This window comes from Tetrao urogallus (genome assembly GCF_951394365.1).
Source record: "Tetrao urogallus genome assembly, chromosome: 1".
In the NCBI taxonomy this organism is placed as follows: domain Eukaryota; kingdom Metazoa; phylum Chordata; class Aves; order Galliformes; family Phasianidae; genus Tetrao; species Tetrao urogallus.
This window is the reverse complement of record NC_136813.1, coordinates 16,865,881-16,885,063: the sequence shown is the minus strand read 5'-3', so window position 1 is coordinate 16,885,063 and position 19,183 is coordinate 16,865,881. Positions and strand designations below refer to the sequence as shown.

Here is a 19,183-nt window from a genome sequence, read left to right as displayed (position 1 = left end):
ACCGCACAGGGAGGGCAGTGCTGGCTTGAGAGATGGCAAATAGTTGTTTGCATTTTGCGACACTGGCTAAACACAGCGCTCTGAACAGAGAAGATACACAGCCGTGCTTCCTGTTTTAATGAAGGAACATGAAAAAAGGTTTGAAGATCACACACACAAAAAAATTATGTTTCTGACACTGTTTCCAATTGATATGAATACCTGCACATTTTCATCTGGAACATTTAGAGCTGCAGTTAGACATTCTACTCAGTAATCCAATCATGTCTCTTTATCAAACTTCAGTTATCTCTTAGAAGAGAGCATCTTGCGCATTTTGTTAACTACAAGCATCCTTTGCTTCACCACCACATCTTATTCATGCCATGGCCTTTTGGCAGTACACACATACGTGAAGAATAATTTTCACGGATTAAATAATACACAGATGAGTAAAAAGTCAAAAATCTCCGATGAGCAGCTTATGAATTAGAATTGCAGCTACTTCTTTTGGACCAGCCTGACTCATTAGCTTCAAAAAACAAGGTCAAATATCCCACTTATTTTACATTTTTTATTTTTTTTTAATTTAAAGAAGAAAAGCAAAGATTAAAATAAGTTTTGTTACCCATATACATGAGCTACATTTTATATTTTGTGAGAACTGCTTCAAAACTAACGTCTCCTACTTTATGTTGTTGGCCCACAACATTAGAGGCACACGGTGGTGCTATGGCAGTAGAGGCTGATCCTTCTCATCAATACTGTTACATCTGTGGCCATGTGACAGATGGCAGCAGAGAGGTGATCTGACAAAATGGCATCTGACATGGAAGTGTGTATGAAGCAAGGATGTATCGGTGAATTCCTCCATGCTAAAAAAATGGCACCCACTGACATTCACTGACGCTTGCTGAACGGAGACCAAACACTGCATGTGAGCATGGTGAGGCAGTGGGTGACGCATTTCAGCAGTGGTTACAATGGGTCACCTCCACTGGTGCAGACTGTTACAAGCAAAGCACGCAGGCTCTTGTTCGTGGCTAGGGAAAATGCCTAGCTCATTGTCGTGACTTCACTGAAAGACAGAGCTCTGCAGCTGAGAATTTGCTCTGTCAAGCATTGTTATCGTGCTCTTCGTAGCTATTCTAATTTCCATAGAAATAAATAGGAAACATTACTTTCAGAGCACGTTTATCCAGCCCAAGACAATTCCTCTTCACCCAATGTGGCCCAGCCAAGCCTGAAGGTTGGACATACATTCTGTAAATGCACACATAAATACGCACAAAAATTATATGGAAACTACAGAAAACTTACTTGTATTTAATGACTAGGGTATTATCTGTATGATTAACTGCATAATATTACTGCTACTAATACAAAAGTATGAAAGTGGAAATAAAAAAAGCAAAAGAAAACACATATTCAAAATATGCTGCTATATTAAGAAAAAATCATGTTTTACGAAGTATCTACACATGCACATACTCAACAGAATTTACTACTCTTAAGAGAAGGCATCAAAGTAAGTTTAATCACATTTTGCAGCCTACCTACTGTCACTGGGAGACCATAGGGCTGGTGAATGAATAATAAACACTGCACCATGCAAAACTGCTGGAAATAAGAGAGCCAAAAATTTACCTTTCATATTCATACCTTTTGAGATACAACTCAAGTCACTCCTGCAACTTGGTCCTGCGCAGTCCTCTTCTAGAATCTTAAGGCATTGCCTTCAGAAATACAGGTTTAAAGCCATTAGGGACACCAACATAACACAAATACTGGTGATTTCCAGCCCTCTTAGAACACAGCTTGCCCAGTTTTACCAAATGGCATTACACAGGAGGAAGGAAGGTTCAATACGTGAGCCACAAACCACAAACTAACAGTTCGTCACCCACAAAGGCAGCACTGGAGGTTTTAAGGAACAAGATCACTACAACCACCACTAGGAAACTGACTGTGTAACAGTACGAATCACATTCATCTTGTATAACTAATTTAACTAATTTTAACTAATGATATACTGAACCTACCAACATAGCTATCTACTTGCAGGATACATTCAGATCGATGTAAAATACTCATATCCCAATACATCAGTACTTGAAAACATCCCAAGACATTCACAACGTTTTCCCTCAAGTCTCCTAAATGCTAAGTGCTCAAGTATACTGGACTGCTAATGTTACAAAGGAAAGTACTCTCACAGCCCAGCACAAACATTATTATCCACATTCCCTCAGTACTGTTTCCCAATAATTACACTATCAGAACTTCGGTCACACTGATTTCACCAGCCTCCAAGGCACACACCTGACAGCATTCAGCTTTCTCCTCTTCTGTTCCTCCACATTACTGCCATCCACAGGGCTCTCCTGCTTTCCTCGCAGCATGTCGTCACACTTTCACCAAGAAAAAAGAAAAAAAATGACAAACGCGCACAACGCACACACTTCTCATCCAACACTGCTGGCTACATCCCGTGGCAAGGCTTAAAGGGAAGAGACGCAGTTCTAGAAAACACCTGTTTTATCCTTGAAAATAAAGCCTTCTGAATGTAAGAGGAGCGGGGAGAGGCGGTCACTCCTCTCAGCCGGCGCCCCACCGCTACCGCAGGGCTGCCCAGCGTCCACCCGCGCCTCCACAGCGCTCGTCACGGTGACGCCTACACCCACACGCCTCGCACCGCCGATCGCGCACCAAAGCACTGACGGCGCCACCAATCACCGAGCGCCTCGTCCGTCCTTGCTCGCGGCGCAGCCAATCCCAGCGAGGCGGGAAGGCGGTTGCTGTGGGCCGCGCGGGAAGAGTGCGCCGCGGCGCTGTGAGGTGCTGCCCGGCCTCGCCTCCTCTTCCCCCCTTTCCCCACCGCAGGTCGGCTGCAAAGGCTGAGGCTCTTCAGTGAAAACGAGGCGTTGCCAAGGCTAAGAGCCGTCAAGTCATACTTTGGGGTTACTATTTTCCATACACGTTCTCATTTCTTTCAGAACAGGAATCACAGAGTCATTAGGGTTAGAATAGACCACTGAGATCCCTTAGTCCATCCACCAGTCCATTCCCACTGTGCTCATTAACCATGGCCCTCAGTGCCACATCTCCATGGTTTTTGAACACCTCCAGGTACAGTGACTGCACCAGCTCCCTGGGCAGCCTGTGCCACTGCCTCACCGTGCTTTCTGAGAAGAAATATCCAACCTGAACCTCCTCTGGCACAACTTCCAGTGTTTTACCATTCCTGTTTTGGCTATCATAAAATTAGCATGCTTCCACATTTCTATTTAATTCACAAACATGAAAACACAGCTAGCACCACTTATATCCCCTTTCAATTTTAGAAGCTTTTCTTGCCAAATCATAAGCCGAGCCAGATTTCCAAGAGAATGACAGAATCATAGCATTCACAAGGTTGGCAATGACCTGCAAGATCGTCTAGTCCAGCCATCCTCCAATTTCCGTTGCTACCACAAGCCTCTAAACCAAGAGGCAGGTTACCTAACAAGACCTTGATTATCTGTGTCTTTCCACTGTTCACACGGTAAAAGTTTTCTTCTGAAGCTCTTAAGTGTACCAAATGTTTCTTAGACTGGAGCTTTGACGAAGAAAATAAAGCAGAATTGAAAACATCACATGATGTCTTCTTAGGTTTCTTTTTTCACTACAGAATCATTTGAGTTGGAAGAAACCTTTAGAGGCCACCTAGTCCAACTCCCCTGCCACGAACAGGGACACCTACAATTCCGTGAGGTGCTCAGAGCCCCATCCAGCCTGACTTTGAGTGTCTCCAGGGATGGAGCATCCACCACGTCTCTGGGCAACCTATGCCAGTGCCTCACCACCCTTACTGTGAAAAGCTTTTTCCAATTGAATCCAATCTAAATCTCCTCTCTTTTAGTTGGAAACCATTTCCCCTTGTCTTATAGCAACAGACCTTGCTAAAGAATGTCTCCCTTATACCCCCATTTAGACACTGAAAGGTTGCTCTCAGGTCTCCCTGGAGCCTTCTCTTCTGTGGGCTGAACAGCCACATCTCTTTCAGCCTGTCCTCATAGAGTTGTTCCATTCCTTGAGTACTTCAATGGAAAAAAAAATACTTAAAAAGAGCAGCAAAGTTCCAGATCAAACAATCCTATGGAACTACATTCTCACCTGCGTTTTGTAAAATAAGACCAGGTGAGCATGAATGTTACAGTTGCACCTGAATGTGCTTTCCACATGATTTGTTTGTGAAGAATGGAAATTTCTAGGAGTTATCCTAAGCTGATTCAGCAATTTATGCAAGAAGCCCTCTTTGTTAACCAGGACATGATTAAACTCAAGAAAAACTGGTCTATGCATTTAAATGATCTAGTATTAAATGGGGAGATTGGTGGCCCTGCCTGTGGCAGGGGGGTTGGAGATTCATGATCCTAAAGGTCCCTTTCAACCTGGGCTATTCTGTGTTTCCATGAAAACACCAGATTATACTCCGGTTTTGAAGAGAGATTCCCAAATACCTTCCCTTTCCAGATAGCTCCAGCAATTTCACAAGCCGCTGTCTTTTAGTTCTGCGTTTCTGTCAGCATACAGATGGCATCTTCAACATCTAGACTCAGAAAGTGGCCTACTTTTAACTTTCCACCTTGATTTGGAGCTACCATCTTTTCAATGAGATGTTTCTACACAGAGGTAGCTGGCAAACTGCAATGTAAAAATAAAAGTACATCACTGCAAAATCAAACCCACCCATAGTACATCGAAAATGTACTAGAGACTTCTGTAAAATATTTTCAAAAGACATGGGTGAGAACTGAAGTATATATTGGCATCAAAATTCATAGACTCAACTTAGATACAAATTCTATGGCACATTATCATTTCCACATCTTTGGTTAGCTCGTGTTTGACTACTCCCATAGGAGTTTATCCCCCTTTTTCACTATAAATCCCAGTTGTCTTTTCCTTTAGATTGTCCAACCAGTTATCACAATGAAGTTAGTATCTAAGGAGTTTTCTCACCTTCTCTTTAGCTTTAAAAATTGCTTCCTCTAGTTCAAACTTGAGAAATGAATTGTGAACATGAAATTTGCCCTCATATTCTATACTCTGAGCTAATTTCTTGTAAAAAAAAAAAAAAACAACAACCAACCAAAAACGTCTAATAAATGGTACTTAATAACGTGGTGAATACTGGACGATGGGTTAAATGTAGGGCAGATAATGTCAGATTGGTTTGGCATGTACCTGAGATAGTGAAATGATGGGAAAGATTTTCTGTGTTCAAGGTCTGAATGCAATCTAAAACTGAGAGTGCCTAAAATTGTCTAGAAAGCAGCCCAGCTGGCTCATTGACGAGAAGTCTAATTTGGCCTACTTAGCTCTTTGATTAAATGATAGCTCATCCTTGCTTTTCTTTTAACTTTAGTTGCATTTAAAAAATGAATGAACAACAGGAAAAAGTGTTTGTATTATTTAAAAGTTTATGCTAACTGTTTTTAGTATATCATCATTATATTTTTAATTGCTAGTTAAAATTCATAAAAATATAGCTATGCTTATCTCCCATAAATTGGAAGGAATTATAGAATACATACATATACATCATTCTATCATGTGTATCTTGTTTGTATGTATGTCAACATGTACCTAAAATAATAAACATGTAGTTCATCTCTTCCTTCAGTTTTGTGTCCATGCCATTCTGAGAATATGAAGACAACATGGTGGCAACATGGTTTAATGTTTTAGAACAGACAACAGTAATTATAGACTGTTTAGATTATAGATTCTGCTATAGATTATAGCAGAATAGAATGAACATTTTCTAATTGTGAAATTAGCTGTTGAGCGAACATTACCATGAATTCCTGATTTTACACTCCCAATACTTAAAATGCTATATAAAAGGTCAGTCTATTTGGGAGCCACAAGATGGCAGCATGGATTAACTGCGGGTGGACTCACTTGAGGGTGATCTCATCCACCTCTGTAGCTTTGTCTACAGTAGCAATTACAATACAGTATAATGGTAACACTGAACAGACTATTTTCTTTGGTATAAACAGCATGGTTATATATAAAGATCGTAGTAAAATCTAGATTGAAAACATATATCTATTCTGTAGGTCATCTTTCCAGCCAGGAACATATAGCACCCTTTTTTCCCATCCTCTACATCTTGTCCTTTCTCAGAATAAAATTTGCTTTCTAAACTTAACCACAGAATGCACAAATGGACAGTTTTTTTTTCTTTTTTCCTTTTGTTATTTTTTTTTTTCTTTTTGTCAGATTCTGCAAATACAAGTCTTTCTTATTTGGTATGTAATCACTATGGAAAGCAGAAAAAGTTTTCCCCTGAATGTTGTGGGAAGGGCTACATGTGTTTAAAGAATGGAGACTAAAAGCAATGTTTAGAAATGTCTGTGCACAGGGGATGTGCAGGTTTATAATTTAATCAGTGATTGCAGAGGATTAACATTTGAATTGTCCACTTTCTTCTGAGGCTTACACAGTCTAGAGAAGTAATCTCAGGACATTATGGTGCCTAATAGAAAGAAGCTGATACCTGAGGGAGCACACTGTACTTGGTCACAACTCATCACTCACAGTTTCTGGTTCATGCTATTTTTAATTTCCTTTCTGAAGTATCCCAGAAAGTGTCCTACAAAAGAGATCTTGCAAAGAGACTTGCAAAGAATGTCAAGGGTTTTTTTGTTTTGTTTTGTTTTGTTTGTTTGTTTTTTAGTTAACCAGTATCTGCATATTAGTGATTTCTAAAATGACCCAATTTGCCTAATTTCTTCTGTGCACCTTCTGTGAAGTTTCTATCACCATAAGTAGCTGACTTATACAACAGTATTAGCTGCCTACTGTCATTCAAACAAACATTCATGTGTACTCATCTTCAGCCAAAATGTTACTCTCACCACTGTGCCCAAACAGACTTTTCAGGATCAGTTAAGTTTGATATATACCTGTGTTGTTTCTGAAAAGGAAAGTATTGCCTTTTTCTGGTCCCAGATGTATATTTACCCTTCCTTGTGTTACACTACATTTCTAGGCCAAGTGCCAGATCCGACACTTTGGCCACAACAACCCCATGCAGTGCTACAGGCTTGGGGATGAGTGGCTGGATGACTGTGAAGAGCAAAGGGACCTGGGGCTGTTGGTTGATGCATAGCTGAACATGAGTCAGCAGTGTGCCCAGGTGGCCAAGAGGGCCAACGGCATCCTGGCCTGCATTAGAGTGTGGCCAGCAGGAGCAGGGAGGTGATCATCCCCCTCTACTCAGCACTGGTGAGGCCGCACCTCGAGTATTGTGTTCATTTTTTGGGCACCTCACAAGACATTGAGGCCCTGGAACGTTTGCAGAGAAGGGCAATGAATCTGGTGAGGAGTCTGGACCACAGGCCTTATGAGGAGTGGCTGAGGGAGCTGGGAGGATTGTATAGTCTGGAGAAGAGGAGGCTCAGGCGAGACCTCATTGCATTCTACAACTGCATGAAGGGAGGTTGTGATGAGGAGGGGTTTGGCCTCTTCTCCCAGGCAACAAACAGGACCTGAGGAGGTGGCCACAAGTTGTACCAGAGGAGGTTTAGGTTAGACATAAGGAAGAACCTTTTCTCTCAGAGAATGGTCAGGCACTGGAATGGCTGCCCAGGGAGGTGGTGGAGTTGCTGTCCCTGGCAGTGTTCAAGAGGCATCTGGATGAGGAGCTACGAGATATGGCTTAGTGCTTGTGGTAGCAAGGGCGGTGGGAGGACAGTTGGACTAGATGATCTTGAAGGTTCTTTCCAACCTTGTGATTCCATGATTCTATGATTCTATGATTCTATGATTCTATGATTCTGGAACTGTGCAGTGAGCTGGATCCATATGTTGCAGTTATGTAACTGTTTAGATCTCCCACAATTCTTGCACATTCTTTCCTTCCATTTGACAATGCAGTCTGTGACTGTTCTCAGTGGGCATTTCCTCATACTAACAGTTACTTATTGCTTATATTGAGTAGCTGTTATGTATCTAATTTTCTACTAATGAAATTAATAATACGCCAGGTATCCTTTTCTCACCCACCCTGACAGTTAAAACAAACCATCTGTAAGTGTAATGAAGGACAGTTTGGTCCTTCAGTGCTGATCATAGACTGCTTTCATTACACGCATTTTTTTTCCTGACTTAAGCAGAGTGTAAGAAATTTGGTAAATCTTTCTCCAGATGTATTAACAAGAAATATGGCATGAAAACTCATGGTTATAAAAGCTTTTGATTAAAAATATTACTGTGATTTTTATAAGATGCCTTTCACATTTGAATCAAGCTTCGATCCCTTAACATTCCTCTTACAAGCTTTTTATTGTGACTGTGACATAGTACTTTTTGTTGAACTTCCAGCTGGTTTTCCATGTAGGAAAATGGCAGCCAGAGGTTGGCTTGTGACTTAGCTTTGTCTGTTGTGCTCAGCTGCCAAATCTGGGAGCCCAGCAGAGGTAAGATTTCATCTCCATGTCTCCAAGTCTATCCAATAGCAAGGCTGAGCATGTATTCCCAATTTGATTTACTATTCAAAAGACTATGACCACACCATATGAATAGGGGAAAGACATCTGGAAAGAAAGAGTATTTAAACAAGAAGAAAACCTTTTTCTATCTTCATCATTCAACTTCTAAAACTTATTTGTTTAGCAAGACACAAATTTGGGTCCAGATATAGAAAGGATATCAGAGAGATTGCAGGGCCCTGTGGGGTCTAATTGAAGGCTTTGTGTAGTCACTGAAGTTTGTCTGGCATTTTGTGGATTATATTTATGTGTGTAAAAGATCTTGACATCTTTCTGAAATGCAGGTTGTATACAGCCACAGGAGATAAAATTGCATCCCAAATTGTGAACCAAGCTTTACCTTTGGTCTTTAAAATGTTTAAGAAACTTGGTTTCACATTAAAAATCCATCTGAGATTCTTCTTCATGAAATATTCTTTTTTTCCCCCTCCAAATCTTTGGAGTGTAAATTACTGTTTAGTTAGTACAGCAGACAAAAAAAAGTGTGTGTTCTTTGGTTCTAAACACATAACTGAGAGGAACATGCTGGTGAGTAGGCTTGTAATTTGTTTTCACTCAATCATACAGGGTAACTTTAAGCTTCTCCTTTATTGTTCAGATCATTTTAAAACGTAGCTCTAAAATGCTTAAAGTACACAGAGTCTTCAGGAAACTTTACTAGAGCCTAAAGAATAGCAGTATGTGAATAGTATGTGAACCCAAAACAGAAAAATGCCAAGCAACACTTTTTGGAAATAAATATTTCAACTGCTTACGTGTGTGTGTGTTCCAAAAGGACTATAAACTCTTCAGGAAAAAGAAAACTAGAGCATGGCACCATGCAACTGCTTTCACAAATCAAGTATGTTGATGGATGACATTAATAATGATTTTATTATCTGTGGAATAGAATGTTGCAGAAAATATTATAATACACAATGCTGTAAAGACTGCATGTAGTTTTGACTGCCTTATTTCTGCACATGCGTGGAGGAACAACTCCAGCTGTGTTTTACATAATTTGTTTGCCAAACAGTGAAGAAATGGTAATCCAGGCAGCCAGGTGCCCTGGTAACCTTTTCAGTCCACAATGAAGCTTGCAGTTTTTTCATGTATTACTGTCCAAACTAACTGGATCAAAGGTAGTTATACACATATTGCAACCACATGCCACAAGTGTGATTGTTTTTCAAAGATGAAAATTATTAGCCAGTCAAAATCAGTGGTCTTGGAGCCAAAGGCTTAAGAAAAACATAAGCACTCTGAGAAACAGATGTAGTCTCTTCTTGAATCCTCAGAAATTATGTGTGAAAAATATGAGAGATTTAGCTTAAACCTTCACTGCAACTTTTTGTGTAGAGGTAACCAGAATGCCTCACCTGCAGAGAAACTATTTCTCCTCTCCGTTCTCTTTCGGTGTCTTTCTGAGTCAACATCTGTGCACCGTATACCATGATGGATGCTGAGATGAATGCATGATATGGCCCTATGAATAAAATAACTTCCAACAGTCACTAAGCAAGATAGTAATACTGTTTTTATTTGCTAAAATAGAATGTGAGGTTAGAAAGCTGGACCAGGAGTGGTTCAGATTGTGTATTAGGAAAAATGTGTCTACTGTTTAAACACTGCAACTGACTCTCATCTAGGGTGAGATCACACGGCATGTGTGTGGAGTCCAGGGGATCAGACCCAGCCAGCACGGGTTCATGAAAGGCAGGTCATGCTCAACCAACCTCATGTCCTTCTATGACTGGGTGACCAGACTGGTAGACGAGGGAAAGGCTGTTGATGTAGTCTACCTAGCCTTCAGCAAAGCCTTTGACATGGTTTCTCACAGTATTGTTCTGGAGAAACTGGCTGCCTGTGGCCTGGACAGGTACACCCTTCCTTGGGTAAGGAACTGGCTAGAGGGCTGTGCCCAACAGGTAGTGGTTAATGGAGTTAGGTCCAGCTGGCAATCTGTTACAAGTGGTATCCCCTTGGGGTCGGTGCTACAATATCTTTATTGATGACCTAAATGAAGGGATTGAGCGCACCCTCAGTAAGTTTGCAGTAAGATTGCAGATGACACCAATTTTGGAGGTGGTGTCGATCTGCCTGAGGGTAGGGAGGCTCTTCATAGGTATCTAGATAAGCTGGATCACTGGGCTGAGGTGAATGGGATGAGGTTCAACAAGGCCAAGTGCCAGGTCCTGCACTTTAGCCACAATAACCCCATGCAGTTTGATGCATGGCTGAACATGAGTCAGCAGTGTGCCCAGGTGGCCAAGAGGGCCAACGGCATCCTGGCCTGCATTAGAAATACTGTGGCCAGCAGCAGCAGGGAGGCGATCATCCCCCTCTACTCAGCTCTGGTGAGCTCACACCTTGAGTACTGTGTTCATTTTTGGGCCCCTCACTACAAGAAAGACATTGAGGCCCTGGAGTGTTTACAGAGAAGGGCAATGAATCTGGTGAGGAGTCTGGACCACAGGCCTTATGAGGAGTGGCTGAGGGAGCTGGGAGGATTGTATAGTCTGGAGAAGAGGAGGCTCAGGCGAGACCTCATTGCATTCTACAACTGCATGAAGGGAGGTTGTGATGAGGAGGGGTTTGGCCTCTTCTCCCAGGCAACAAACAGGACCTGAGGAGGTGGCCACAAGTTGTACCAGAGGAGGTTTAGGTTAGACATAAGGAAGAACCTTTTCTCTCAGAGAATGGTCAGGCACTGGAATGGCTGCCCAGGGAGGTGGTGGAGTTGCTGTCCCTGGCAGTGTTCAAGAGGCATCTGGATGAGGAGCTACGAGATATGGCTTAGTGCTTGTGGTAGCAAGGGCAGTGGGAGGACAGTTGGACTAGATGATCTTGAAGGTTCTTTCCAACCTTGTGATTCCATGATTCTGTTAATTCCTAGAGAATTGGTTGATGCTCCACACCTGACAGGGTTCAAAAGACATTTGAGCAATGCCCTCAATATTCTTTAACATTTTGTTAGCTCTGAGGTGATCAGGCAATTGGACTACAGAGGTGGTTGTTCCTCAGTACTTGGCACAGGTTAAGCCTGCATCTTGAATACTGCAGTCAGTTTTGAGCTTCTCAACAAGAAGGAAATTGAGCATCTGGAATGCATTCAAAGTAGAGTAACAAATGTGGTGAAAGGACTGGAAACAAAGATTTATAAAGATTTATAAGGAGAATCTGGGGAACTGGGGCTGTTTAGGATAAGAGGAGTTTGAGGGAAGACCTCATTGCTCTACAATGATCTGAAATGAGTTGTAGTGAGGTAGATGTCGGTTTCTTTTTTTCATGTGAGGAGTGACAGGCATCAAGTTGCACCGAGGGAGGTTTAGATTAGACATCAGGAAGATTTTCTTCATGGAGAAGGTGGTTATGCATTGGAATGTGCTGCCCAGAAATGGAGTAGAGTTGCCATCCTCCAAGGATTTTAAGAGATGTGCGCATATAGCACCTAGGGACATGATTTAGTGGTGTATTTGTAGTGTTGAGTGATGGTTGGATTTGATGATCTCAAGCATTTTTACAACTTAAATCATTTTGTGATTCTATAATCAATATGATTTATTGATTTTCTAAATAAATATGATGGCGTAAAGAATGCAGAATCTGAATCATCATGAATGATGATTGAAATATGCAGCTAATTTTTCTTGGTTAAAGAGCTATCGTTAATACATTCGTATGATGCTGAACATGAAATTGAGGTTAATAACTGCAATATGGAATATGGAACACTTAAGAAAATATGGCTCCAAATCACTCTCAGGAGCATTTGTTCTTTGTTGAAGGTAGAGATAAAGGTCACTGTGAATGGTTAGAAGTATACAGAAATTTCCATAGGAAGACTGCAGCTTAGGATAAATATTGCGGAAGGAATAGAGTATATTATACCTTTCTATGAGATTGTAGGTAAGCATATTCATTCATTTCTTCTAACATGAGAACCAGAAAGCATCTGATGAAACGATTAAGTGGTAGCCTTAAATTAAGCAAGAAGCACTTTTGAAAACAATCCATAATTTAACAATAAAAATTACTTCCTACAAAAGTGTAACTGTGTTAAAATTTTATCAGTCAATTTATGGTCCATGAATTGAACTGTTAGGATGATGCAGACATGACCTGCTGTAGCTTTTATAGTCTGTAAGTGTTGATAGCTATCAAGTTCGCTAAAAGATGCATCATGCCACCCTTGTCCATTTTGATGTATTTGCTCTAAAGAGCCACTTGTGGCCAATGTCAGAGATAAGGCCACATTCTCAAACTGTCTTTTGATACGGAACAGTATATTTTTTAGTTAGTATTTCCATACTAACATAATCTGAACACAAGAATCCAAAGAAGGCCTACTATGTAAGTTAATATTTTAGAATTATAACAACACACAGTGCCTGCATTTCTGGAGAATTAAATTCAACTATGGCACATGATGGTTCACCATACATACCATAAAATTTCTACACACACACCTATTTCGCATATGTCATTAGTTTTTCACCGATGCCCAGCTCACCCCCTGAGCAGTGGAACAGAGCCAGATCAACTCCCATTCCTTTCAAAACTCCTGCATCATGCCATATGGCATGGAATATCCCTTTGGCCAGTGTAAGTCAGCTGTCCTAATTCTGTTCTCTCCCAGCTGCAAAAGAACTTGGCTCTGTACAGCACTGCTTATCAGCAACTATAAGCATTGCTGCATTACCAATACTGTTTTTTCTCCTAGAACCAAAACTTATCCTTATATCAGACACTCTGAAGAAAGCAATTCCGTTGCAGCTGAAACTGAAACAGCTAACAAGGACATGAGACCCAGTAGAGTACAGAATGCCACCTCTCTGCTATTTGTGATGAAAAGCTACCATGTCTGCAACGGTAACAGGCATTCAGTACCTCGAGAGTTGGTTTTAAGTGGATGGATATATAACTGTTTGCAACCTAGACCTGATTCATCCTCTTGTAACAACTGAAGAGGAGCAGTCACTTTTAGAATACCAGTCTGCATTCTCAAGATGTTCAGAGCAAAACTGCTGAATGACACTACCTATTCTTCTCTGTTATCACAACAGGAAATCGGAGACTAGCTGAGATAGAGACATCTATGTTACAAACTTTAGCTGAGGGGTATCCCACCCATTTGGTTCTGTGGCTAGAAACTTGTTCTGTTCTATCCAGCCTGCAGAAACTGTCAGACATTCTGTCCATGCACATCAGCCATGTACTAGGTTTGGGATTTACTGATGTCTGTGAGCAAGACTAAGAGAAGACTGAAGTGTAGTAGTTTATTATGAGTGAAAGTTTGAACAAGCGTGCAGAAGTGTCCGTGGTGCCTGAAAACTCCATCCTCAGGAAAAAACAAAGGTTTCATTTTATGTTCAACCAGCAACTGACTTTTCAAAATCAAATTAATTCAATGCACTTGACAAAAAAAAAGTCTGACCACAGGGAATATGCTTGTTAGAATATTTGTGTTTTACCTGAGTGACTAAGAGTGCTTTTTCATGCTACTGTGTTGACCATTCCCACACTCCTAAAGTTGTATGTTTTAATCCACTCTGATGGCAGCCTTCAGAATTGTTGATCTTGTTGATTGTTGAAATTGTTGAAAATTGTTGAAAATGTACTAAATGCTGTAGGAATGGAATGTTATTTCTGCATTAGGTATTGAAAAGGGGGAACTGATCTGAAGAAGTGGAGCACAATGTGTTTGTATTTCATAACTTGTCCTTAGAAATAGCTGATGTGAAAAAGTAGAAATACCATATATGTTAGTAGCATATTTTAGAAATACAGTCATTGAATTATGTGATTAATTCTTGCTTGCAAAACTGCAATAATTTTTAAATATTGCAAACAGTTTGGTATAGTATTATGGACTAGAAAGCATACTGTAAGGCTATTCTGTTTGGATAAGAGATTCTCAGCAAAAGAAAAACAGACTTAACAAACATTAAAGAAGCCAAGGTCTCCACACAAGGCTGGATTGTCTTGCTCTGTGGGTAGATTGGGATGCAACGGCCTGGCACCAAGATATTCCCCTCCATCCTCCTTCCAAACTTATCTCTATTCAAGGATGAGCCGATGTCCAGAAATAATGACCAAGTGTTGAGTGAGCAAATGGTAGAAGTTAAATAATTAGTAATTTATGCTTAGCTAGCAAAAATTTATGTTTATCCAGTATCCATATGTACAGTTGAGGGAAGATTGTGAACTTCAAATACTCAGCCAATGAGGAACCAGGGGAGGAAGAGATAACCATCAAGTAATAGAGCATAAGAGATGTAACGCTGTTTTCTCCATGTGCTCCTGTTTGCAGGACACCGGCCATTGCAATTGTGAATAAAATCTGCTTTATCAGAGATACCATCCTGATAAATTACTGGGATATTTCCAACAATACCATCTTTTGCAACATTCATATCATTTTGTTTTGTTTTGTTTTTTCCCCACAAACAAAGAGGATTGTGCTGCCACACTACTAGTTTATCTTCATTCTTCATCCACGTAAACAGCTAAGGCCTACATGGTAACATTTAATCACAGATTTCTGTGAACTGAGTTAGTATACCTGAAATTCTACAAGCATTCAATTAAGCTAATAACACTACTCAGCCTTTAGCTGAGTTTGAAAAGACAATAAAGATTAGTCCAGTCAGCTTGGCTATTACTCATTTGTTTCATTTCATTTCATTTTCTGTTTGTAATTAATGCTATAATTACTTGATAAAGGTTTCAGACAAACAATAACAATTAAAAGCTGGTGATAAAAAAAACTTGTTCATATTTTCCTAATAAAATTTAGTATTATACCTCTGATTGCTCAAGTGGCAGGTTACCTAAACAATATTCTCTGGTCCTTTTAAGGCTTTTTTCTTTGCCTATTAAATATTTTCTAGAGGAAAACATGATCATCAAGTCAGCAATCTGCCCAGGATTTCAAAATGGCAAGAAAATAAATAATTACACACGATGAAAACATTTAGGGTATTACAGTGCAATCATTTCATATCACTGGCAGATGTATTTCAGGAAGAAAAACAACATTACATAAAGTCTAGTGGCACAGTAAACAAGGGGATTTAAGGACTGATGGATATTGCTGCCTGTCCTTTCCCTAGGATAAAGTATCAACAGTAATACTTTAAAATTAAGTTTTCTTCTTTTTTTTTTTCCTTCTCAACAGAAAAATCTGCAGTTGGCTGATAAGAAACAATAAGACTTTGGCAATCCATAGTAGATGTTGTTGAAAAATGTAAACTAGAGGGAACTGGGCTGCTAGTTTGCATAAGGATTTCCAAGATCACCTGCATTTGTAAACACATTACCTTGGACACCTACATAATTATTGAGAGGAGGAGAGCTACTTAGTCCCAGGCTTGAATCATATGATGTCTTTGTGTAATATATGCAATTTCCATCAAAATCCAGATGCAGCTTTTGTCATCCCTTTATTTCTTTATTTTATCCTCACTGGCTACAATGCTAATAGTGGTTGAGTTGTATGCAGCATCAAAGAAGGAAGTGAAAATAACCATTTGACTTCAACAAGACCTCATTTAATGTAATTAATAGACTATGTTAACAATGGCTTAGACATTTCTGATCTTCAGAAGTGCTATGCTTCCACAAGACTGGCAGAAAACTGTGGCCCTAGCATTTTCACAAAGCAATTCTCATGCCCATGCATACATGGGAACACAAGCTTCTGACAGGTCATATAGAAGTTTACTTGTCTCAGTGCTTTTAAATATTTAACTCACTCTGTGATCTCAGAAGCTGGATCTGCTCAATAAACAAAGCAACATGAAGACCTTTTTAAACAAAACTCAGGAGAAGTTGTTACAGCCTTGGTTTCTGCCAGCTCTTGAGCATGAAACTCTTGAGGTAAGCAGTACCACTTGAGTGGCTATTTTTCTAGTACAAACCTGCTGTTGTGCCAGAGGCGTTCCTTTGGCTTCTCCCTTTTGGAAAGCAGCGTGATCATTGCGTGATATTGAATGAGTGATACAAGATCTGTGATTCACGTTGATCTTAGCCTGGATCACGGAATATTTGGGATGTGGAAAGTAGAGTGACACTGAACACATTTTGTCCTTCAGGAATACCAGTGCTTCATCACTAAGGAGTCATGCAAGAAGCGAGTAATTCATAATGAGAAGGTGTTTGCAGTAATTTGAAACAAAGATAAAGATGTTATTTAACAGGGTAGCTCTAACAAATGTTGTCTTCAACAAAAACATAGAAGATAATAGATTATTATCCTGCACTATGTTTGTGCAAGGTTATAGAGTTAAACTCACTTCAAAGAAGGGGAAGAAGTCTTCGGTGGGGGACTCTTAATTGTGCTACACACTTCTGGAAAAGAAAAATGTTTTACTGCATGGAAGCAGCACTTACTCTGCCATGTCTCCTCTGTGGCTGCTATTGCACCTGTTGTCTCTAGGGGCAGTCTTTTTCAAATGTTGTTGAGTGATAAAGTTTTGTGCTAAGACCATTGGGCTCAGGGGTCCTCACCAGTGTGTATAAATACCTGATAGGAATGTGTAAAGATGGAGCCAGAGACTTCTCAGTGGTATCAGTGGACACAACCAGAGGCAGTGGGCACATCTAAAATAACAGGGAATTCCTTTTGAACATAATAAGAATCTTTCTTACTGTAGAGGTAGTCAAACACTGGAACAGTTTGCCCAGAGAGGTTGTGGAATCTCTCCCCTTGAAGATATTCAAAACCTGATTGAACATGGCTGCGAACAGCCTATACCAGGTGATCCTGCTTTGAGCAAGGCTGTTGGAGTAGATTATCTCCAGAGGTCCCTTTCCATCTTAAGGAATATCTGATATACAGCGGATGCAGAAAGAAGTACAGGTACATATTGCTCCTTCCCCTGGTTTGTCTTATTTTCTGGAGTCAGTAAGCTAAATATTAATTAAAATAACACAGAAAATCCCAAAGCACAAAGCTCTTAACCATTGATATCAGTAGAAAGAATGCACAGGGATCAGAGGCTGAATGTGAACACTTCACAGAATCACAGAATCACAGAACTGTAGGGGTTGGAAGGGACCTCCTGAGATCATCGAGTCCAACCCCCCTGCCAAAGCAGGTTCCCTACACCAGGTAGCACAGGTAGGCATCCAGGCAGGTCTTGAACATCTCCAGAGAAGGAGACTCCACCACCTCCCTGGGCAGCCTGTTCCAGTGCTCCGTCACCCTCACTGTAAAGAAGTTCTTGCGCATGTTTGTGTGGAACTTCCTATGCTCCAGTTTCTGGCCATTTCCCCTTGTCCTGTCTCCACTCACTGCTGAAAAGAGTCCGGCCTCGCCATTCTGCCCCCCGCACCTTAGATACTTATAGACCTGGATCAGGTCCCCTCTCAGTCTCCTTTTCTCAAGGCTGAACAGACCCAGTTCACTCAGCCTTTCCTCATAGGGGAGATGCTCCAGGCCCTTCACCATCTTTGTGGCCCTCCGCTGGACTCTTTCCAAGAGATCCCTGTCTTTTTTGTACTGGGGAGCCCAGAACTGGACGCAGTACTCCAGATGAGGTCTTACCAGGGCAGAGTAGAGGGGGAGGATCACCTCCTTTGACCTGCTGGCCACGCTCTTTTTAATGCACCCCAGTAAGCCATTGGCCTTTTTGGCCACAAGGGCACACTGCTGGCTCATGGCCAACCTGTCGTCCACCAGGACACCCAGGTCCCTTTCCGCAGAGCTCCCCTCCAGCAGCTCATCCCCCAACCTGTACTGGTGCATGGAATTATTCCTCCCCAGATGCAAGACTCTACACTTGCTTTTGTTAAACCTCATCCGGTTTTTTTCTGCCCAGCTCTCCAGCCTATCCAGGTCTTGCTGAATGGCAACACAGCCTTCAGGTGTGTCAGCCAATCCTCCCAACTTCGTATCATCGGCAAACTTGCTGAGGGTGGCCATTATCCCCTCATCAAGGTCATTGATGAAGATGTTGAACAAGACCGGACCCAGCACAGACCCCTGAGGAACACCGCTAGTTACAGGCCTCCAACCGGAGGTTGGACACTTAGGTCCTTACAATTTAGGTGTTCAGTATCTTTTGTTTACATTTGCAGTTCACTAAGAAAAACTGCTTTGCTCTAGACTGTATTGAATTTAGTTCAGTTTTACTTCTCTTCTCTTTCTTTCCCTTTCTTTGAAAGGCTTCTCTCTCTTTTTCATAACATTTCCCTCCACGATCCAACTCTTAAACCCTAATACAGTTATGTAGGTTGCTCCAAAAGTAATGCCTCCATTTCCATGGAAACAGCAATAGATACAAAAAGCATAATAGCACTGTTTGACAGAGACAAGTCTCAGCTACAAAACACTATTTTTCAACATAGCCACCACCATGAGCTCTGCATTTTTGCCACTCACGAACAACAGCCTGCATGTCATGCTCATAAAAATTGCACCATTAGAGGTGACCTGCTGCTGCTGTCACCACTGCTGAAACACACCGCCCATGGCTTCACTATGCTCCCATCTACTGTTTTTGGTCTCCATAAACATTCAGCAAGCATCAATGAATGTCAGTGGGTGTCCTTCTTTTCCTGCATGGAGGAACTCAATGACGCACTTCACATGCACTTCCATGTCGGATGCCAATTTGTCAGACTGTCCCACTGCTAACGCCTATCACACAGCAATAAAATGTAACAGAATATTT

General features: G+C 41.1%; 1 protein-coding gene across 1 annotated transcript in view; it reads right to left on the bottom strand.

The window, feature by feature from the left end:
* The window catches only part of RNF17 (ring finger protein 17), a gene marked incomplete at both ends in the record, with an annotated part of 44,654 nt that extends 42,273 nt beyond the window's left edge, over positions 1 to 2,381 (bottom strand). Inside the window, 2 exons of the mRNA XM_079537040.1 lie at positions 1,627 to 1,715; positions 2,302 to 2,381. Of these exons, the coding sequence (XP_079393166.1) occupies positions 1,627 to 1,715; positions 2,302 to 2,381 (169 nt within the window). The remainder of the gene's footprint in view (positions 1 to 1,626; positions 1,716 to 2,301) is intronic.
* Between the last annotated feature and the right edge of the window lie 16,802 nt (positions 2,382 to 19,183).